This window comes from Mustela putorius, unplaced genomic scaffold, assembly GCF_011764305.1.
Source record: "Mustela putorius furo isolate JIRA1106 unplaced genomic scaffold, ASM1176430v1.1 tig00003932_pilon_pilon_pilon:0A:0A, whole genome shotgun sequence".
Lineage (NCBI taxonomy): Eukaryota > Metazoa > Chordata > Mammalia > Carnivora > Mustelidae > Mustela > Mustela putorius.
The window spans coordinates 5,640,316-5,664,568 of NW_025422077.1; the positions used below are offsets into that span (position 1 = coordinate 5,640,316).

The 24,253-nt window shown below is 40.2% G+C and overlaps 1 protein-coding gene across 8 annotated transcripts in view; it reads left to right on the forward strand.

Moving 5' to 3' along the window:
- The first annotated feature begins 585 nt into the window (after positions 1–585).
- The window catches only part of TENM3 (teneurin transmembrane protein 3), a 436,872-nt gene continuing 413,204 nt past the window's right edge, over positions 586–24,253 (forward strand). For 7 of the 8 annotated variants that reach the window (XM_013058964.2, XM_045069405.1, XM_045069406.1 and 4 more), the window contains exons 1-2: positions 586–894; positions 20,800–21,078. In XM_013058964.2, coding sequence (XP_012914418.1) covers positions 663–894; positions 20,800–21,078 — 511 coding nt within the window. In that variant the 5' untranslated portion in view covers positions 586–662. The remainder of the gene's footprint in view (positions 895–20,799; positions 21,079–24,253) is intronic. The other variant, XM_045069408.1, reaches the window with a different exon arrangement.

A 24,253-nucleotide genomic window follows, 5' to 3' on the forward strand; every position in this document is an offset into this window, starting at 1 on the left:
TTCCATAGTTGAAGATGTTTAGGTCCTTGAAACATGAAAATTGTGCCAGCAGAAGAAAAAGTCCTTGCAAAAATTAATAGAATGTCCAAGGTATTTGACAAAGGTTCTCTTCCAAGAATCTCCCAATTGGCTCCTGCTCTTAAAAAAAAAAAAAAAAAATCAAAAGAAATAAAATAGTATACATTTTTATAAGAAAAAGAAAGGAAATATATTTGTGAATGGAGAAAATGTGATAAGAGAAAATTGCCCCATTGTGGAAAATTTAACCAACATATCAAGGCCAACTTTGAGCTGGCTTCTGTGTTGAAATCTGATCTTGAGATTAATGTTTTGTATTAATGTGAAAAATCAGTTATACTAGCTTAAGCAGGTGTCCATAACTCTCAGAAAGTATGCCTTACTTCCTGGTCATACAGGCTATTTTACAGTGATTTCACAAATTTTCTTTTTTTATTGCTGTTGAAAGCAAGTTTTCTAGATCGACGACAGTATTACTTTCCGCCATTTTCCAGATTGAGAGGGATGTAAGGTAGTCCGTGCTTTGATGAAGGTTACGCTGACATTATGCAAACCTTTTATCTTCGCAGAGAGGCCAATGAGAGTTGAACCCTGAGTGTCATCCGTGCCAGGCAGGACTGATGCGCACCCAGAAGGAATGAAGTATGGATGTGAAAGAACGTAGGCCTTACTGCTCGCTGACCAAGAGCCGTCGAGAGAAAGAGCGGCGGTACACCAGCTCCTCAGCGGACAAGGAAGAGTGTAGGGTACCCACACAGAAGTCTTACAGTTCCAGTGAAACCCTGAAAGCTTTTGATCATGATTCCTCGCGGCTGCTTTACGGAAACAGAGTAAAGGATTTGGTCCACAGAGAGGCAGACGAATACACCAGACAAGGTAGGTCATGGTTCTCAGAAACCACGGAGCTCTTCAGTGGTGCCAACTTGTAGCTGTCGCTTTTTCTTCCCCACTTGAGGTGACGTGATGATTTTCCAAGTTCATGGCTTATCGCTGATTCAGATGTTTGAGTTATGAGTTGGTCACCTTGTATTCCAAAGCAAGGATAGAAGGCCACCCAAAGGCACACTGACCCCAGATAAGGGGGCTGACATGTGGAGGGAATCACTGTACACAGTTTGTGCGGGAGCTCTGCGATTCTGCTCACAACCCCCGTGTGTGCATCAGCTGGACACCCAGGTCTCCTGGGCTCCCTCATCACCTCATGAAGGTGTCACACGCATTGTTTCTGCAGTCGGAACTGATGCACGGCGGGGAGGGACAATGATGAGAAAAGCCCTGTTAACTCATTAGAAAGGAAGAAACTTATTCTAAATGATCTCACGAGCCACGCAGCCTGTCCGGCTCTGAAGACAAGAGCCTACTACGGGAGGCAATCTAGAACATTGAAGTTATGCCTTAAAGCATCCTGGCTTCTCGTAATCCATGATGGTTTGGTCATTCGCATGTATTTGTTGACCATTTTTATGCCCTGTCTGCTGCCTGCCTATTCTACCAGCAGAGTAATGATTTCTATAATTCTACTTCACAATCTTAGACCTACCAATTTCCATGCTTTCAGACAATAGCTTATTTTAAACATGGCGTCCGTAGTTCTATGATGTTTCTTCTAAAACATTTTTGAGATGGGGGCAAGATTACTCCTAATAAAGATAAAATCCTCTTACATTTGACTTGCTTCATCAGTCTGCATAGAACTTAGCATCCCTTAGCTCATTTAATCAGGAAATGAGGAAAAATAAATTTAACTTCAAGTATAAAGAATATAGTCATTCTTTTCCAGTCGCCATACAAACAGTGTGACTAACAGTTTGATATTAAGCAGGAACAAATTTAAGAAAAAGTAATAAAGCAATAAATCATTCAAAACTTTGGAAATTTTCCATGGTTCTTTTCTTCTCTACTTTGTGGAAGGAGCCATCCTAACGAGACTGAAATAGCATTCACTCACCCAAATCAGTTTATCTCAAGAAGACTCATTTGATTTGCTAAAGAGAGATTCCCCCCCACCCAAAAGCAGGTCTTACTAATATTACAGGTATCTTAGTTTATGAAAGGGGACAAAGCAGCTTAACATTTTAAAATCCAGTTTTTAAGGGACAATCTAAAACACATATCCGAAATGCATTCCCCGGGTAAGCCAAGGGACTTGAAGTGATTGTACCATGTCTGGTAATTCCAAACCTGATTTTTTCTTTTCTTTCATATTGTCTACACAGCTGACATAGATTATCAGGACACATTTAAAAACGCATAGGTACTGTGAAATGCATGCAATCTGAACCCAGTGTGAAGTCTTGCTTTTTGTAACAAAAACAACTGCTTAGTGCCTCTTGGGGGAAAAAAAAAAAAAAAGGCATCGTGGGATACCATTAGAAGAAAAAAAAAAAAAAAAAAACTCCGCACATGTGGCGTGATGCGTGGAGGCTCATCTCCACCCCAAGCAAGCATTTAGTTTTGGCAGCACAAGGGATGCTTAAACGGGTTAAAAATAGCAAGCTAAAATTTTCACCTCCTAGGCAGTGCTAATCCAGCACACACTGTGGTTGATGACACGGCGGGACCATCTGTGGAAACCCTGGAACCAAGTTCTTGGGGGCCCAAAGAGTACCATCACTCAGCTTCTTGCCAGCCAAGGAGGGGAGATAAAAGGGGGGGGGGGTGGAGGAAAGAGGGAGTGAGTGAGGCGGCAGAGGGAGGACCCTTGTCGGGAGCAGCTGGAGGGGGCAGGGAGAAGAGCTTTCAGAGCAGGAGAGAAAGGAAAAGCAGGAGTGTGACGGGGCTGCCGTCCACCTGACATGTTCATAAATCAGGCCGTATTAAAAACGTACTTGGAATGTCCTGCTCTGTACAGCCAACATGCTGATTCCTTAGTGGGCTCCAGGCGTGGCGCTAACCAGGTTATGTGCACGATCATCTGACCCCCCCCCAGGTGGGGGGGGGGCTTCCAGTAGTCCTCTCCTTTCCCAGATGGAGAGGTCTGACACCCCGTGGTTGATGACAGCGGAGCTGGGACTTGAACCTGGGCCGCTCCAGCCCTAGTGTTCACCTTCCGACCTCTCTGGGCAGGGACCACAGCAGAAAAGCGGGCAGTTCCGTGGAAGAATCTCCCTTTGCTTGGTTGGTGTCAATTTTGGCCAGTTTTGCTGGTGTGGATAGAGAGAAACGGGGAGACTTCTTTAGGAAATAAGATGGATAACGATGATTTGTGACCAGGTGGGGGGAGTGTGAGGGCGAGGGAGAGGGCGATTTGCAGATACTTTGTCTCTCCTGTGGTTCCGTACAGGGGGTGTGTGGAGCAGGAGCAGCGAGTGTAGCAGGGAAATGACTAAGGCAAGGCTGCGATCAGATTGTGTTTTTCTCAGGCAAGCATAATGAACAATCCTCCCGGCTTTCATTTTCTTTGAACCTGACAAATGTCAATTTTTCCTCACTGACTCTGATGCTGTGGGATTAATTATTTAATTGACAAAATGTGCTTCCTGCCACCGGTCCTGACATCATCCACGTAATAAAAATGAAAGATGAAAAATATTGCTAGTAGCCAGAGATCTTTGAAACAATGCCAAAGAATCATGCTAATTTAGCTTGTCCGTGGAGTTTTAAAACAAGTTGTCAATTCTCCATCCACTTATTCTGTGAATGACACAGGGAAAAGCTGTGCCAGCCAGAGGAAGGGCTGGGTAGAAACCCCTGTTCATGCAATTACATGGAGAACTCAAATCTAGAAATATGATGTTTTTATGTTTCTGGACCAATTTTGTGGCCTATAATCAAACTTGATTTTAATCCTTTTTTTTTTTTTTTTTTTTTTTTTGTGGCTTTCCTGACTGGCAGGTGACTCTCATTAATTACATGTTCTGTTTAGATACCGTAAAGCTAGAGATGATTTCATTTTCACAATAATGTGTAATTTGGCTGGATCTCACAAAGGTCTCTCACTTTGTCTCTCTCTTTTTTTCAATCTCTTCCTGTGGTTTATTCGGTGATGGAAATAGTTGTTCTTCTAGCAGCTGTGGAACCCTCTGTAGGTGTGATGGGGTTAGAGTAACAATGGCTTGTTTTGCATTCTTGGATACTATTTTCTTTGATTCATCTTTGAAGAGAATTTATCCTGTCAGGTCTGAGACACATTTCTCATGAAACAGCTGCAGAAGATCATCCCACAGTTTTAGAGAAGTGATAAAATAAAAGATCTTTTTTTTTTCTTCTCTGCACTATATACATTGTTCATAGTGTCCTTAACTGAACAAAAATGCTCATCAACTCCAACAAGGGGTGTTGTCCATGAGGGTGATTTTGGAAAACAAGGTGATGTCTGGAAATAGCAACGCTTTTGTTCCCCAGAACCATGAGCCTGAAAAGAGCACCTCTGAGACAGTCTTAACCCAAGAACATTTACCAGCCAGCCAGTCAGTCAGCCAGTAATTGGTGTTGGGTGGTGAGTTGCAGAATTTTAAAATGAAAGACCACCGTTTACTCTCCATTTATAGAATGGCAATGGGAGGGAAGTTCCCCATTTTTATATCTGAAAACCAGAGAGCGTTATGTCCGTATGTACACATGCCTGGCATCCACCTAGAACACGAATTTGCCAAGAAGGAGAGGGAAGGAGAAGGCAGATTGACAAAGATGACCACTCATCAAGGTCTCCGTGTGGCTCACCGCAGGCCTTCCCTGACAGCTTGCTTCCAGCCCCAGAAACTATTCTTTTTCCTTCCTGCTGCTCTGGGATTTTTCTTCTCTTCCTACTTGTCATTGTCAGCAGTGCCCCAGTGTCCCTGGCTCTCATAAACATGGCTTCTGCCTCTTCCCTTATCACATTGCTGGTCTTAGACCAGTTCAAGTGCAGTAGATCCCACAGACCGTGATTTTTCACCGCTGCACCTGCTTACTGGGCTGCATCCGGAGTCCATCTTTTCTACAAATATTCTTTCTTACCAAGCATAACCCTCTTTTATGAAACAAAGAACATTAGAGGAAGAGTCCAAGTTTTCCTGTAAATATGTGTCCAGGAATACAGCATGCCGGGGCTTGAGTGATGCCTCCTCTGCCGGACCCCCAGCCAACTCCCACCTTCCTCCGTGCTGAGCTGTGATCCAGGGTGCCCCTGAGATCTAGAATTCTACAGGGCCGTGAAGGACAAAGTTGAGGCAGGCAGGTTTTTCCCTTTGGGTCAGATGAGAGCTCAGAATGGGATGCAGCCCTGGGGTGAAGCTCAGAAAGAAGGTTGTGACTTTGTGGCACGAGGGAGAGGCTGACCTCCCTCCCCATGGTCCTTCTGGGAGTGAAGGTTGCCTTACGGGAGTAGCTGGGGTCCTTGGCCCCTTTCTCCACTCTGATGTTGGGAGAGTGCCAGCCAAGGAAAGAGGGAGGAGAAAGAAATATCTCTCGAGTCTAATAGGACTTACTGCTAAGATGCCCGAGGAAAGCCAGGATGTGTTTAATGGCACCCAAAAGGCAGAAAGTGGGTTAGGATGCAAAGCAAGACAAACAAATCAGGAAATTGCTAATGAAAATGGGCAATGGAGATGGAAGAGGAGAACTTGAACCTAGATAAAAAAGTAGAAGAACGCTTACAGAAATCCACGTAGGAAAAAGGCAGCAACAACAAAACCAGCCACCACCACCAAATGATGGGTCAGGAGCTGTCATTTACAAATGAAAAAATGTAATAGATTCGTTGAAGGAGAGTATGTGTTCATTGATGAAATCCAAGTTAATCGTTTTAAAGATCAAGTAGAAGAAAGAACTCAAAACAAGAAACAAAGTTCCAAGTAAAATTAAAAAGAAACCACGCAGAGGTACACATATGCCCCTAAGCCCATCTTAGAGAAATTTTGTAACATTTGAGAGAAAGATACTTTTAAGATTCTATAGGGAAAAAACAAGTTACCTTTCTTGTTGCCTAGAAAAGAAACAAAAAGACGATGAATTTCTCATCTACAACAATGTAAGTAGAAGGCAACACAATACCACCTACGAAGAGAAAAGAACCGCAACCCAGGGATCCTCTGTGCAGGGAAGACATCATTCATCTCAGACTAAATGCAAAAGAGTTAGGGACCAGCAAAGACCTTATCAGCAATGTACACCCTCTAAGGAAGGATTCAAGAAAGCGATGCGTACTGAATCAATCACCGCCATGTAGAGGAGAGGAAACAGGAGCAGTCAACTTCGCAATACGTATGTGGATAATTCCCAAATGATGATGGCAGAGCAACTGGCAATGTACAAGAAGCACTACCAGGGAGACCTTAAAAAAAGACTCGAGCTAAAACCGATCACTTGTCTTGGCAACACCCCCCGGAGTGGGAGGCAAGTAAATGTATTCCAAAATCTCACCTAAAGAGGGAGAGGGGGAAACAGTCATGGAGTAGAGTTTTAATGGAGGGAAATAATTGCTACCTTGCATTCATGTAATAAGGAAAACCATGTATTTGAATATGAATGTCAGGAAAGGGAGGTAATCATTAGCGGAATGAGAAAAGTACAATAGACCTACCTAATTAGCAAGGGGGAAAGGGGAATGAATAGCAATCTGATCAATTTAGCAAAAACTGCTCCAAGGAAAAAGAGGAAACAAGTAAAATCATGAATAACCATAAAACAAGATGAAAGCAGGCAAATCTATATTTATTACATATTACATGAAATGTAAACGCACTGAATTTTGACACAAACAGAACTATTCCACTGGCTTGTAAGTTACTGGCATTTATAATAAATGGACTTACAATGGCCAAAGAATGGTTGAGAATAAAGAGAGAAAGAGGGATCCAGTAAATACCAACCGAAACACAAGGAGAGCGAGAATGGTGGTAATAATAGTAGAAACAGCAGAATTTACTATTAGAAACACCAAACAGGAAATGGGACCACAGAGCAAATGTCTTTCAGCACAAGACAGAGGATGCCTACTCTTCAACGGCACACATTAAATAATGTAGTAGCTAAGTGTATAAAGCAAAAACTATTAGAGAAAAATGATTGTTAAACTACATTTATTGGGGGAGATTTTGGTTCAGCATCTTCAGCATCCCATCTAAAAGTTTACAAAAATAAGGGAGGGATTATATAATATTAATAAAAATTTTCAGCTAAGGTCTATGTACAGACATGGAAGAGATACAGATTTTCATAATTCCACGGAATACTGGCAGACACCAATTGTGCTTTTAGCCACAAAAAGAAACATCAAAAAAATCAGAAAAGTAGAGATTTTTTAAGTCAAAACAGTTGATCATATAATTCAGTAGAATTTGAAATGAAGAACCAAAAGATAAACAAACAAAAACTCTTTCCTTCCAAGGATTATGGCAACCCTAGATTATGATAAGAAGCAATAGAAAGCCAGGAAAAGAACATTCTGCTTTCAAAACTTACGGGTGACAGAGAAAGCCATAATCATAGGAAGAATATATTGTGAAAGAATATATTTAACGAATAAAAGCCAACAAAGAGGAATTTGCTCTACTGTTAAGCTAAGAAATGGGTAAAATAGCAGAAAAATAAAAGAAAGGAAATGGAGGAGTGAGAGAGTCGAGATAAAACTGAAATTAAAAATAAACAAAAAGCTGATTCTTTAAAAAGACCAAGGAAATAGAAAGCCCCTGGTGATCCCAATTAAAAAATAATGAGAACAAAAACAGAGATACTGAAGACTATGTAACAACGAAGGGACTGTTCCACACCACAGTTTAAATCTAGAGGAATTTATTTTTTCTTAGCAAAATAGGATTGACCCCAAACTATTTCAAAACAGGGAGAAAAAACTTGTCAAGACCAATTATCTCAGAAGAAATTAGAAAAGTGGCTGAAAGGGCAACCCTAGCAAGGAAACAGTTCCTTTGGGTGAATTTCATGTTTCTAGGTGAATTTTATAAAACCTTCAAAGCGTAGCTCAATCCAAAGTTCAAAAAGCTATTTAACACCACACACGTACACAAACATACCCACGAAAGATCGAAAGTACTGAAATTCATATTAGGAAGCTAACATAACCTTAATACCTTAATACTAACTTGATTAAAGTAGTACATAAGAAAGACTATTTATATCGCAATTAATTCTCAATATATGTGTAAAAATTAGTCTAGGTAACTATTCACATGTAAGACCCAAGCAATGTATCAAAAGGATAATGGTCTAGGCCCAATTAATAACCAAGTAGTTATTGGTATAATGTGAGGATTTTTTAGTGTTAGGAAGTCTATTGACATAATTAGATTAATAAATCAGAGTAGAAAAACATGATCTTATCAATAAATGATGAAAAGTTGGGGGATAAAATTTAGAAATCATTCCTTATCAAAGTTAAACTCACTAAGGAAAACAAGAACCAAAAAAACATGTAAATATCTTAGTCATGTCTAAGAAGATCAATCAAAAAAATTAAATAGTTTTCTAACTGGTGAGATCCTAGGACCATTTGAACTAAAATCAAGAACATGAGAAAGGCTCACCTACTCTCCCACAATCAATCTTCAAAATTGTTTTAGATGTTCTAGCAATTGCAGTAAGAGAAGAAAATTAAATCATTGATTTCTATTTTGGAAAAAGTTAAAATCAGCACTTCTATTAATTATATAATAAGTGTATACATACAAAATCTATGTGTCTCTAGAAGTTAAAAAAATATAGTTTGAAGCAAATTGGCACTTGAATGAAGACAGGATAAATATATAGACATCATAGGTCATATAGCACAGTAATTAAGAGTACAGATTCTGAATCCAGGTAACTTGTGTTTGAGCCCCAGGTCTGCCATTCGTTAGCCGAGTAGCAAGTGACTACATCTTGGCCAAGCAACTGGCTTGGACCAGTTACTGAATTTCTCTATGCTTCAGTTTTCTTCTATTGTAGAATTTGGTTTAGTTTTCAATCTATAGTTTGTTGAGAATTAAATGAATTAAGAGATGTAAACTGTTTAGTAAAATGCCGGGTGTGTGTTAAATACTATTTTTAAGTAATTATTAAGTAAAAATTGGCTAGATTTGGAAGTCAGAAAAACATTTCTTATCCCAGCAGCAACAAACACTATAAAACTCTTCAGAATAAATTTTGTAAGAGTGGTATGGGACCTAATATGAAAGAATCTATAAAATGTTACTGGAGGACATAAAACAAGATCCAAATAAATGGGAAGACAGTCGATGTTTTTAGGAGGGAAGACTGATATCCTAAGAGTATCACTTCTCCCAAAATACATGTGTGGAAGTCAAGGTTTATTTTTAATGGGAGAATGGGGTCTTAAATTTCACATGCAGGAGTACATCTGAAAAAAGCCAAAAATAGATTTAAAAGGCAAATAATGAGGACAAAATGACCTTAACAAGTATCTTTTGAAAAATACATGAAGCCACTATAATCACATCGGTCTGATATTGGCATAAATAAAGACAAGTCCGTCAGTGCAATAGACGAAAATTTCAAACATAGATCCTAGTATATAGGGAAATTTAGCATAAAACAGAAAATGGTTTTTCTGTTCAGTGGGATTTGATAAATGGTGCTGGCACAACTGGCTATCCATCTGGAAGAATGTAAAATTGGACCCATATCTCTCAGCATATTCAAAAATAAGTTAAGATGGATTAAAGACAAATGTAAAAGTAAAGCAAAAAAAAAAAAAAAATTCTGGAAGTTAATTTGAAAGATGGAATAAAGGAGGAGCGACTTGACCCGTAAGTAGCAGGAAGTTTCCACAACAATGGCTTAGACATCTAACCATTAGTTCTTTCCTGACAAAACAAGAAGTCCAGGGGTATAAGTCGATACTTATCTGAAGATGCCACCCAGAACCCAGGTTCCTTCCGCCATCGTTGGCACGTTGACCTTTGTCCTGTGGATCCCCAGATGTTTGTGGCATTTTCATAATTCCTGGCTGAATCAGAGTAAGCGCGAAGGTGAGAAGGCCTTCTTTCCTCTGGACTGTTTCTCTTCACTCCCAGAGACGTCTTCCTACATCTCTTTTTTCAGAACTGTTATACTTGGCTACGCTTAGTGGCACGAGAAGAGGGAACATATACCATTTTTGCTTTCCAGCTTTTATAACAGAGGAAGGCAAGGAAAAAGTGGTTGTGAATCTGCACAGGCTGCCCCAGAGACTATGTGTACCTCTCGATAATAGGGGAGACCCTTCTAACAGAAACAGAAAACCCCGGGGCACCTGGGTGGCTCAGTGGGTTAAAGCCTCTGCTTTCAGCTCAGGTCATGATCCCAGGGTCCTGGGATTGAGCCCTCATCTGGCTCTCTGCTCAGCGGGGAGCCTGCTCTCCACCCGCCCCCTCCCGCCTATATCGGCCTGCTTGTGATCTCTGTCTGTCAAATAAATAAATAAAATCTTGAAAAGAAAGAGAAAACCCAGGAAGAAAAGCTTGAATGATTAATTTTTTTTTAACTTAAAACATTCTACATGTAAATGAAAATACCATAAACAAAACTGCCATATTGGGGCTTGTGATTACAGCTCATGTGACAGATATAAGGTCTCTCCATTTAATACACTAAGAGTAACTTTTGCAAATTGAAAACAGAAAGTCGATCCAGTGGGAAATGGCATGAATAAACGGTTCACAGAAGAGCACATTCAAGTGGTCCGTAAACACATGGAAAGGTGATCTGTTTTCCTGTTGGTCTGAGAAAGGCAGTAGCTAATCCCAGCTCCCGCACCCCCGCGGCACAGCTCGAGTCCTGGCTTCCATCACTGAGCATTTGTGTACCACGTGACTACGAGTGGGATGCCTGGGGATTTCCTCCCACCTTGGAAAGCAGAAAATTAATGGAAGAGGCTCTGGTGGTGAGAGGTTTTCCCTGTTGGAATCCTGAACACATTTTTTCAAGGAGACAACCTCCTTCGCTGAATGTCATGCTCTGTTGGGCTGTTAATCCAGTTCCTCAGATATAGATAACTTAATAGACTTACACATCCCATCATGGCTTCCTGTGTGTGGTTGTCAGGGGAAAATATACCCAGGCGACCCTTGAACAACGTGGGTATTGGAGACCTTGACACCCCACACAGTTGAGAAACCACGTCTAACTTTTGACTCCTCCAGAACTAAACTACCAAGAGACTACTGTTGACCAGAAGCCTTATCAGTAACATAGTCAATTAACATATACTTGTATGCTTGTATGTTATGTGTATTATATTCCATATTCTTAAAAGAAAGTGAACTAGAGCAAAAAGAAAATGTTATTAAGAAAATCACAAAGAAGAGAAAATACATTTCTAGGACTGTACTATATATTTTGAAAAACCCCACATATAAGTGGACCCAAGCAGTTCAAGCCTATGTTATTCGAGGGTCCACTGTACTGACCCCTGAGAACTCGTGAAGACAGTGCATCCATTCATAAAGTGAGGACGTCCTCGACAATTCTGACGACGGGGCTTAGAAAGAAGCCCACCCCCCCCCAAAAAAGTAATTTACAAATTGCTTTCATCAATATCTTACTCAAAAGTATTGATAAAGGTATATAAAGTAAACACAACAAAAATCCATTCATAGAACTGGTGAGAGAGAAAGTGAGAAGGAAAGAAGAAAGGAAAGAAGAAAGAAAGGAAGCTGGCCGCACATGCAGCTGAATATGCAAAGTTTAGGGTTTATCTTCCTCCTTTTATCCAGCTTCAGCCAGGGGGTGAGATTGCACCGGGTCCTGGGCAGAGGCACATTGTCTCAACTGAACCATAACCACAATCCTCTTAAAAACAACTTTTGCTGGCATTGCACTCTAATGTTTTGCTGGATAAAGACATTTTGCCCATTAGGATAATAGCATCCACAACATATCCAGGATTGTGCTGAGGGAGAAAATGAAGAGTTGGTGGCAAAGGGGAGGGACCGTGCCTTGAAAACATTTTCATCAATTTCCAAATAGGAAAAGGCCCATTTTTAGCTCTTAGATATAGATTACTTTGGGGGAGGGGAGTGGTTTTATTGCTAGAATATTACGAAAATGATAAATAATTTAAAAATCTTTCTGTGTGCTGTATGTTCCAGAGAGGTCAAAACAATTAGATTCATATTTCTTAGATGTAGAACATGAAGGTTGTACATATCATTTTAAAATGTCACTAATAGCATCAGGCAGATGTAAAAATAGTATTAACCGTGACTTCAAGATACCAATTATGTGTCTTTCAGGAGTGAAGTGGAATGCATTCTTTTTTTTTTCTTACTCCTCTTCTTTTTATTTTATTTATTTGTGTTTTTTGCATTATGAAAATATATTAAACATTCCAGCATGTTGGAAATTGTGAAAGAGGAAGATTTGAGAGCCAAGAGCAAAATGCTTTTAATTTTAAAGACCGAGATTTAGTTTAGTCTTGGATGCCATTATAGTGAATAATGGGAACTGATCCTAGACTTCAAAAGAAATATGACCATATGGTCTTACCATTCAGCACTTTATGCTGCTATGAATTTCCAGTTATACCCCAAATTTTTCATTTCCCCAGTGTTCCCCCTCACCTCTGTCATCACACAAAAATGAAAGGAATCTGAAACCCTTTTTCTGAAATACTTCTGAAATACTTACTGGTGCCGAGAAAACTTTTTTTTTTTTTTTTCCTTTGTGAGAGTAGGATTTTATGAAGAAAGACAAAAATCCGAAGCATTAATCAGATCCACCAGGCTAATTACCACAACTCCAAAGTTTATTACTTTTAAATATTAACTACTTACAATGATTCATTTAGAGATCAAAATGATTAATCCTTCTAAGTCACTATAAATGTCAGCGGCAGGATTAAAGGATTTAGACGGTCATGTTTACTCAACCTTCCATTTCTGTACTTAAAGACACAAGTTAAATAGCTTCAGTTTATCATCTCTCCATGTTCATGTTTTCCTCCGAGCTCCCTCTTTTAGCCCCCCTGCCTAACCGATTGTTAACTAATTTGGGCTGTTAAGGAGGCAAGGGCTTCGTTCAGACTCGGCGGCCAACCTGCTTTGTAGATTACCTACCAGAAGGTATGAGTAGATAGATGTAGCTTACAGCCCTCCTCCGGCCACAGTGGGGGTAATCCTTTCTCCTGCCTCGGCCTGTCTTGAGCCCCCTGGCTTCCTGCTAACTTTGTATCGGGTCCTCGCCACGTGGCCAGTTCTGGATCCACGTTGTGAATCACCGCGGTGCCTTCGGTAGCAATTATTAAGCACCTGCTGCTTCACGCCCGGCCATATGCATATTTATACCAATACCTACTGCCGTTTGACTCAAACACCAGCAGATAGGCGGGAGCCATGTGATCATCTCCGGGTCCTGGATTGTTCCAAAGAAATAATCACTACACGAAAATAAGAAGCAAATTCATTTCAGAATGCTTTTGATAAAAACCCGTTGGAAGGTTATTTCCCTAATTACAAATGGCCGCGGGTATCCAAGTGGCACTATTTCGTGGTGGACACGGAAATCCTTTGTGATTCAGGCTTACAAAGATGCTCCTTCCTTAGAAGTCAGCAGATTCATGACCCCGTGTTTCTGATTTGAGCCAATAAGTCTCCTATTCAGTTTCTGGGTTTGCCCTCCCCTGGAGCTTTGCAGATCTTCTCTTGAAGAAAATGTGAATTCTCTGGGCCATTCATTCTAACCCCGCTTTCTCTGCCTACACACCTACTTAGGGTGTTCCTTTCTCACTCTCCTCCCCAAGTTCACGGTGGCGTCCCCACCTCCTGTCCTCACTGGCACACAGATGACCTTCCCCACCGAGGTCAGGATGAATGCCATCGGGCAATGGCTTCCATTAGACTCAAGTTTTGAGTAATAAACTGGATTATAATTATGACATACAGTGGTGGAGGTCTCTGTCTTCTAAAAATTAGAGATTTCCCGTCTGTGGGGATGGATGTTAATATCACAGTAACAGACACAGGGAGCAAGCTCTGAAAGGTATTTGTATTTTACATACAGCATAACACGGGTGAAGCAGTTAAGGTATTTAGTGGGACTTGAAGTTAGTTCTTAAAATGCAGTTTTGTGTAGGGCCTCATAAGTTGAGATTATATCATCATTGAAATTTCTGTTGTGTGTTCAAGGATGGGTATTCTATTCACACGGTGACAAATTTAGCTTAAGAAGGTGAAAGCATTGGGATTGTCCCATAAAATATGCATTAGGTCTCAAAGGGGAAAAAGTTACATACATTTCTATTGTTGTATGATCTTCTTATCATTTTGCAAACACAGCAAAAAAGGGAACTCCGGATAAGGTGCTGGGGACATTAATTCCACAAGCATCAAGTAAGAAATATTTGCCCAGTTTGTAGTTTTGTGTTCTGCCCTGCCCTTGGAGGAACGTCACTCCGTGCCTGAGAAGGGACAACCCATCCAAAGTCACAATGACCAAGGAAAATATTTAAAGAGAGTTATAGGTTATTTTATTTGTCTATTGAATGTATATTGATTCTTCTATCCATTTCCCAAACTCAGTTTGGGGCACGGCTATTACAGAAGAAAGGGGTGAGTGTTCTCCTTTTCAGAAAGTCTTGTATGTCAAAAGAAAGGGCAGAAAGGAAATGAGAGACAAACATTGCTCCCATGTTTCTTACAGAACTTCACTTCTTTACAGTCAATGAGGAAGGATAGTTAAAAGCCAGCTTCTCCGAGAGAGGCTAGTAAGTTAAAATTCTAATTATTGAATAGGAACTATTAAAGAGCAAATTTAAAAAAAAATGTGTTTCCTTTTTTTTTTTTAAAGGAGACAGGCTCTAATTCTTCTTTCCTCTATTTTTTAAATTAAGGGAATGATCATGCAAAGTAAAATTTCAAATCTATAAAATAGAAAATCACTAATTTCCTTCACTTGCAGTCCCTCGAAATGATCATCACAACAGTTTTCGTGCCTTCCTCACCTTCATTCACGCTCAAAACCATAAGCACTGGGACGCCTGGGTGGCTTAGTTGGTTAAGCAGCTGCCTTCGGCTCAGGTCATGATCCCGGCGTCCTGGGATCGAGTCCCATATTGGGCTCCTTGCTCCGCAGGGAGCCTGCTTCTCCCTCTGACTCTGCCTTCCACTCTGTCTGCCTGTGCTCGCTCTCGCTCGCTCTTTCTCTGACAAATAAATAAATAAAATCTTTAAAAAAAAAAAAACCCATAAGCACTCACATAATGTGTTGGTTCTCTCTCTTAGTTTCCAAAAATGGAATCAGACTGTACACACCATTCTGCAACTTGTATGTGTGTATAGGGTTTTTTCTTTTCTTTTTTTTTTTTGCTTAAAATATATGTAATGGGCTTCCCTCCAGATCCAAAGATATAGGTCCAGACTCACTGTTGATGCTAGCCAATTAATGTTCCATTGCATGGGCAACATATAATGTATTCAGCCATTCCCTTCTGGTAAGCATTCCAGTCATTTTAATTTTTGCAACAGTGCCATGGGAATCGCTATTGGTCCATGTATGTTTAAGAGCAGGTGATTTTGGTCTCAAAGGTGGACTCTCTGAGCTAAAGAGCGGTTTTCATTTTGGTAGAAAACCATTTTCAAAAACTAAATCCGCATAATAGAAAGCAAAGAAAAAATAATAGCATAAAATGATAATAATTCACAGAGCAGGCCCCCAGAGTCAACTACTGTTTGAAAGGAACAACAGTTCTTAATTTGTCCCCCCAATTTCAATACCACCGACCTACATCCCAGTTCCCCATTGCAAACTTGCTGCGTAATACAGGAATCTACCGATAATAACAGGTCCTGGCGAGGATACGCGGAAATAGGACCGCTCCCCCATACACTGGAAGGGGAACGTAAAATGGTGCAGCCAGTGTGGAAAACAGCCTGACAGGGTTCCCCCAAAATAACACCTAGAGCTACCCTATGACTCAGCGATGCCTCTCACAAAGACATATATGGACGAATATTCCTAACAGTATTTCATAATAACCAAAAAGTAGAAACAACTCAAACGTCCATTAACTGATGAGTGGATATGTAACTGAACCCAAGTCCATGTGCCTGATGGGCAGCAAAGCCAACCACAGAGACATCAGGTGTGGAGCAAGCAAACTGCCCATTACAGAGGCAGCCAGAGGAGGAGATGGGACAGCAAGCTCAAGTCTGCTTCCCCGGGGCGGGACAGAACAGGTTTTTTATAATCACAGGGGTTGAGATTACATCTACATTGATGAAAAAGAGCTGCGGGGAAGCTTAGGTTATCCCTGAGGAAAGATACAGATGTAACATAGATGTAACATTCACCCATGTTCATTTTGGGATGGAGACTTAACATCAGAATGAGGCAGAATTCAGCCCCTGAAGTCCAGAGGTTATCTTGGGACTGTGGGCACGATCTGAGAGCCATGTGGAGTCAGACCTGCTAAGTTTTTCCCTATTCTAGATATATTCCATCCCAATGCATACTATTTGACCCTAAAAATGAAATACTAATATATACTAAAGTAGGAATAGACCTTGAAAGCATTATGCTAAGTGAAAGAAGCCAGTCACAGATGTCCACACACAGTAGGGTCTCTTTTATTTGAAATGTTCAGAATAGACAAATCTGTAGGGCAGAGAGTGGATCGGTGGTTGCCTAGGGCTAGGGCGAGGACCAGTGGGTAAGGGGGACGATGGGAGGTGGCTGATGATGGGTTTCTTTGGGGGGTGATAAACTTGTCCTAAAGTTGTGGTGATAATTACACACCGTCAGGCATATACTAAAAGCCATTGACTTGCACCTTTTATTTTATTTTATTTTTTAAGATTTTATTTATTTATTTGACAGAGAGAGATCACAAGTAGTCAGAGAGGCAGGCAGAGAGAGAGGAGGAAGCAGGCTCCCTGCCAAGCAGAGAACCCGATGTGGGACTCAATCCCTGGACCCTGAGATCATGACCTGAGCGGAAGGCAGAGGCTTAACCCACTGAGCCACCCAGGCGCCCGACTTGCACCTTTCAAATGGACACAATATATGTTTTATGAGTTATGTCTCAATAATAAAGCTGCTTTAAAAAAAAGAGAGAGAGAGAGAGAGAAGCAAAATCTGGAGAATTCTAGACTCTGGATGGGAAGAGAATCCCGTGAGTTCAGAACTGGACCACCCAAAAGTACAGTCTGTTTCTTTTCCACTCACACAGAGATAGTGGATGTCTTGCTTCCTGGAGAATATCCCTTGGCCTTGAGCTTTGAAAAATCCTTCCCGGCTCTGACCAGGTTATAGATGCGGTGTGAGAGAAAGGCCAAGCAGCTAAACCATTTATTTCCATCCCTTTCTTTTCCTGAAGGGGTAACTTTGCTCGGTGCCAACCTTAACCTGAAACATTTGTTCTTATCTGGTCCTGCCCACTTAGTCACAGACCCTCCCTCCCTTTTTGAAAGTGTGAATTTTTTTTTTAATGATACAACCTGCCTACATTGTGTTGATTCAGTTTTTTTCATAGATTTTCAAATTTATGAGTGTCGTAAAACTCAAATGCCTAATTCAATCCAAGCTAACCTTGCCTTGTAATCACAATGACTCTCGTGCTCAGGTATACTTTATTCTGGCTGCAATTTATTGTTTGGGTAATGCTTCAAATTGTAGTGGGAAACTCTGGGTTGGCCCTACTGCCAAGGTTACCAAAATTCAACGTGTAGGAGATAAATACTCATTTCACCAGTTTCAGCTCAATAGAATTAACATAAAGATTCTAAAAGACAGAGAAGGAAACTAAGAACCAGTTAGAACCAGTGCAAAGAACACAATCTGGAGGAACCCTGGAAAATAAGAATAAGTGTATCCTTATCTCTTGTTTTTCTTGAAGCCAAAGCAAGATGGTCAAGTTTTTAGCTAATTCCAGAAGCATCTTTTCTGCCTTTCTCTTTGCACATTTCTACATTGCCCGAAAGCCCTCCCGAGGAGGGCTCCCCCAGCCCAGCCCTCCTACCTCCACGATCCTTCCACCAGCTGTCTCTCTTCCCCCGAGTCAGAAACCTTTCTTCTCTCTACCTCTCTGTTTGTCGAAACTGCATTTGTTTTCCAGAAGTATGGCCCATCTTGCTAGCACTGATAGATTGTGGGAAATAACGCGCTAGAACTAATCTATTCTCATTTGATCGCTAGATCTCCCCAGGGGTGTTTGCCTTAAAACAAGGGATCCCACAAGCAAGAATCCTTAAAACCAAAGAGGGGACGGGTAACAATAGGGCCGACGCTCTGAGGCAGGTCTGGGCTAGAGATATTTTTGAATAAAGGAAAGGGAAAAGTCAATGTTGGTGGTGAAGCAGTGTTCTAAAATTGTCTGGAAAAGATCCTCTGCTCATGGTCGAATTGTACATTTCTCTATAATTGTTAATTACATTTGTCCAGGTGTCTATTTTGTAAGCCGTTCTCATTAGCCTTGCTTTATGGCAGTCACATTTACGGAAAGGGTCTCTTAAAACAAGTCACCAGAGCCTTGAAGGATGAAAAAATAGAAGAGTAAAGTGACTTGAGCAGAGCTAGCGAGTAGAGGTCGGGTTTAATGTTCTTTCCTAGAGGAAATGAAAGCCAACTTTCAATCCAGGAAAGCAGTCTAACAGGGGCTCCTCTGCTTCTCCCTGTTTTCCAGCTTGCATTTCAGAAAGAGCCTATGAGAGTTTTGAATTATTGGGAGACATTGATTTCAGAGCGTCAGATGTTGAAGGAGTTCAGGACACACGTATGGGTTCACAGGGACAGTACCTTGGATATATTTATGTGCGAAGTGAACCGGGTTTACATACCTGGATAACAGATACTGAAGACAGCTTTCCGCTGTCCCTCCCCTCATAGATTTTTGCATCAAGACGTTAACAGTGTAAAAGTCGATAATGTGGAAGATACTTTCAGTTGCATTTCAGAGATTAGAAAGGAGTTTTAAACTGCTTTTAAGCTCCTTCTTATTTGTATTCTCCAATGGGCACCTCCCAAAGTAGAGGAAAGATGCAGAGGGTCTTATCATCCCTTTTCGCCCCTTAACAATTATTTAGTATTCTTGTTTTGAAAAGTCACCATGGTTAATGGTGTGTAACTGTTTTAGACCCCTCCCCACTCTCTCCCGATTTAAAATGCGATGTATAAGAAACAGTGGGTAAGTTCTTCCGCCACTGTTCCATTAACTGTCCATGACATCGACCTTTTCTGGATTTACTTTTGTGAGTACAAGCTACGCTAATTATTTAAAAACTACTGATAATACTATGCCTTAATTCATCAAACTTGCCCAGTTTTTCACTCTTCCAGGGTTCTTTTTTCCTTCTTTTTTTTTTTTATGACATATTTTTTGTTCGGATACTTACTCAAATCTCTCTGATAAGCAGTTTGATTTGTAGCTAATTGTAGCAACTGATTTTCATTATTTATGAGTGTCCTTGTCAGAACCCATTTGGAAGTCTGACCAAGATAAAGCTGATTCCAACTTCTGATACGACCACAGCAATAAAGCAATTAACCACACTAGTTAAAATGTGCTGGGGCTTGAAGGCTACTGATATCTTTACAACCAAATACATACAATATCGTGCATTATATTTGACTCATTTCTTAAAAGATTTCACATGTTACTGTATTATCACAAATAATTTATGATACCCTCTTTTGAAAAAAAAATGTGATGCATGTTACATCTCACACCAGCCAATTAGCTTTAAAATGTTCATAGATTGAAGAGATAGAAGTAGGGAAATGAAAACTGTGAGTGATATAAATACTTCATATTCTTAAAAGGTTGGTATTATATGGCAGCATCTGAATCAGTCTTTGTGCACTGTTGTTCTTTCCATGTACTTTAATTCTGGTTGGTACCTAAAACCCAGACTCCATCATGCCAACAAGAAGCAAGAAAGGAAGAGCCACATATATCTGCATTGGACAAGCAAACATATTTCTCTCTCTTCTCATCCATAGTATGATAAAATATATGTGAAATTTCAAGAATAAACACACGATTGGCAAAATCATTAATCAGAGGAGTCATTTTCGAGTGTCACCTAATTTAAATACTTTGACTTGAAGTTATTGCTTTGCCATGAGTTTTATTAAGCTTCGATGTATTTGTACAGGCCTGTAGGGTTCACAGACATTTATTTTTCAGGGAACTTGATTTTATCATTAAATTTTAAATACCTATTACTCCAGCTTTATCTTTAGAGTGCATTTTATTTGCAAAAAATTGGTTTACTCTGATCAATACAGATGTTTTCAGGTGTTTATTAAAGCAAAATGTCTAGAAAGTCAGATGTCTGCAGATTTTCAAGATATTACACTCCAAAACGTAGTGAATGTATGCATACGCACAGGATATATGTTTATGCTCATAGCTAACTTAAGGGGGCAAGATGTAATAAAGACTTTCCAAGCCCCTGTTTCTACTTACCAAGTAACTTACTCTCTTTTCTCTACCGAGGGAGCGACATTTAGGTGGGAAAAAAAAAACATTGTTTAGGACTAGAGCCAAGACCCAGGAAATGACTGACAATTTCCATTGCTTCACGAGTGGCTGAACGAAATTCTATCCTTGATAACCAGTCCTTTCTCTGGATTGAGTTGTCATGGTCCACGTTCCTTGGCTCGCCCCTCTCTCTCGAGGTCCTTATGGGCATAAGTGGTTGACAGAAGAGCTCTCAGTGGGGGTATGTGGGACATCAGCCGAGGAGCACCCCCCGCAGCCTCCCTTAACTGTGCCCCCTTGACCATATGCCACGCGAGGCTGATGTCAACCCCTGGGGCCCGTAACTGGAAAACCGAAATGCTTGAGTGTTTATTTTAGGGAGATTTCTTTAAAAAAAAAAAAATGAAACATATACTCACTAGTTGTTATCTTTTTCTCCCCCTAATTAGGACAGAATTTTACCCTAAGGCAGTTAGGAGTTTGTGAACCAGCAACTCGAAGAGGACTGGCATTTTGTACGGAAATGGGGCTTCCTCACAGAGGTTACTCTATCAGTGCAGGGTCAGATGCTGATACGGAAAATGAAGCAGTGATGTCCCCAGAGCATGCCATGAGACTTTGGGGCAGGGGGGTCAAATCGGGCCGCAGCTCCTGCCTGTCAAGTCGGTCCAACTCAGCCCTCACCCTGACAGACACGGAGCACGAGAACAAGTCCGACAGTGAGAGTGGTAAGTGCCATGTTTTTTGCTCTATCGTATTGACCTTCACTGCTTTTGTCTGTTTTTGTTGACCGCGGGCGCCTGCTTCTCTTCCTTTCTTCTCTCCTCCCCTTCTTCCTTCTCTTTTTTTCTTTCTTTCTTCTTCCTCTCTTTTCCTTTTGATGCACTAGAACTCAAGAAATGTCCTTGAATTGTGCATTTATTTTTTTCCCGGGAAAAAAAAAAAAGATCAATATTCGACCTCAGATGGTTAAATTATGCAAGCGGTCTATGATGTGTTAACTATAGTTTTGAAAAACAGTTTGATTATGTACAAAAAAAAAATTAAAAAGATTAGCTTTGACTTATCTGGAACCACGTCACCTTGTATCCTCTGGGAAGTAGCCAAGCCAGTGGTGGAAAAGTTTACCCCAGAGCGAGCTGGTAATCAAAGGTGTCTTTGTAGATGCGCCTGAAGATAGCCCAGAGAAGCTACAGAATCTTAGAACGGATGAGGGAGCACACAGAATAGTTTATTAACAGGGCTCAAGTGATGGAAGAACAAATTTGATCATGCTTTAAACCCATTAGCCGATGAGAATCAATGAAAGTTTGGTAAAGAGGGTGAGTACAGTTTTGATGCACTTTGGGGACTGAAATATTATGCAATTAAGTCTACACCCAAAAATCAGATTTTAGGCTAGCTAAATAGCAACTTTACATACTGTAAGAAAGTTATCTTTATGAATTATTGGGACTTTTTTCTTACAGCTAATGCAGGTTCATAAAAACAGGTCATTTATATGCAATAATAGATTTCAAAGGAAAGTTCATTTTTAGTCAAAATTGCTTCTAAGAAGCATTGGAGCATCAGTGCCAACATACCAGACAACGAAAGGACATTTCTCCTTCAACATTTAATATTAACACTGCACTTGCAACTTCAATCTAGTTATTGATGCTCTGTGTATATGAAGCATCAAGAAGCAAGGAGAAAATTAAAATGGAAGATTTGCATGACATTTGAAAAGAAAGATGGTTGTTTCCCCGACGGGATTTCATTTGTGTTATTTATTGAGCAACTTTGTCAAGTTGGCTTTGCAATAGGAAAGCAGGTCCATTCAGCCTTCAGTTTTAGCGAAGTCACAGTACAAAGTGGTACCTGTTGCTTCCCATCGTGACTTTCCTTTCTAGTCATGAAAAAAAGTCTAATTTAAACCAACTAAAACAGTGTCTTCTCTTATGTTAGAATACTTTAGTCCATTAAACCAAAATCGAGATCAATTAATAATACACACTCGATGTGTTCATTTTGGAAGTGTCCATTCTAGCTGGACGCTGACTTCCAACCCCACACAGGAAAACAAGGATAGTTCTCTCGGACAAAATGAGTCTTGAGATGAGGCTGCCAGCGTTTCCCTGAGCTAATCCATCCACCTCAGTAAAACCGGAATTTATATCAGTTTTCATTGTGGATTCAGAAGCTACTAACCTTAAATGCGTAAGATTTGGTGTCAACTTTGTGTCCCATCTATCCAAACCTCCAGGAAAAATGGTTGTATTCAAATGTAGTGCTCGGTATTTGATTTCCCTAAATACATGATAAAATTTTTGGTAGTTATAGGAACGAGTAGAAGGCAGCAAGAGAAGGCATTCGGTGCTGATTCTCAACATCATATCCATACCCGTATCCATTACATATTTTCTCACACCAGGTCAACTTGTTCTTTCCACCCACAACCTTTGTAGCAGCTCTTACTTCTCCCTAAAAACAAATGTATCCTGTTATTGTATCTGTAGTGGTAAAATGAAGGTAATGATTTTTAAGATTCTCTATCTGTTAAAGCTATCCCACAATGAATGCCCCAAAACAGGCCTTTTTTTTTTCTTTTAGGAAAATCTTAAACTTACCAAATTGTCAACTTCAAGGTAACAGTATAAATTAACTAACTAGTAGAAAGGAGGGAAGGAAGTCCACGTTTCTCCCACCATTGGCCCCCACCATTTGCATGGATTATGATTTACCTAGAGGAGGAACTGCTTCCCCCAGGATTGCCTAGACCTTGTTCATAGAGAGATGTCAAGGCAAGAAAAGGTGTGCTCTTTCCTGTCTCCAGGTGATGATTATGCAGCAGAATGAAGAGAGACAGGAAGAGGGTGTCAAGAGCCCTGCCTTGAAATTCAGAACATTTGGTAGCATTTGTTGAGAGTAAACAGGTCAGCCAAGTTAAGAGTATAAAGTGTCAAAAACAATGTTTGTTGAGCTGGGCAAGTGATGACTTAAACTTGTGTTTACTCTTTTCCCCAAGGTTTGGCTGTGGTTGTTTCTTAAAAAAACATTTTGATGGTCCAGGAACTCCCAATGAGGTCAGCCAAGGGAAGAAAACAAAAGAGGAAATAAAATAGATATGGATATGGCCTCTTAATGAACATTGGCTATCACATGGATTTAGGATGTATGACTGTAGGAACATTTCAGATTAGTTTATTTGTTCTGAATTTTCAGTGATTAGTCAGAATGAGCAAGATTCCATGGACAGTAAAGAATTGCATTAAGAGGTGGAAAGGCATAATTTTCTGAAATCTTTAGCAGACTTACTGAATTGTGGAGTGAAACAAGAGCATTGAGGCTTTTTTTCTGATATAAAAACTTGGAGTTTCTTAAACTGGGTGAAAGGAAACACTGAAATTTGTAATCCTATACATGGTCTTCTAACATCTTTCAAAGCAATAACCCCAAAACTATTACTTTTTTTTAACTCTTCCTACTTCTAGTCAAATATTTCTAATATACAATTACTAAAATAATTCAATTCTATCCTGTTATTTTTCATTGCTCTCTAAGTTTAAAAGACTATTGATTTCCCAGTGATATGTTCCTTTGCCTTTCATTAGTTTAATTGTCTAATATCATTCACTGTTGTACAAGCTTCAGACGCGTCCTTGGAAGTTCCATTTTATCCCTCTAGGTCGAAACAAGAAGGACATGTGTGAAATAACTCACCAAAATGAAACTAATTTAGGAACCAGACACCGACTTGTTTTTCTCCGGTTTAGCATGGGAGTTCTCGTTGACTGTTTTCATCATTTGAAATAACTGTGAATAAGGCTGTTTTCCCCAGAAAAAGAAATGTTATTCAACATTTGTAAAATTATGCAAGCCGAGCGCCCAATGTTCTAGTTAGAACTTCAAAGAAGGGTTTAG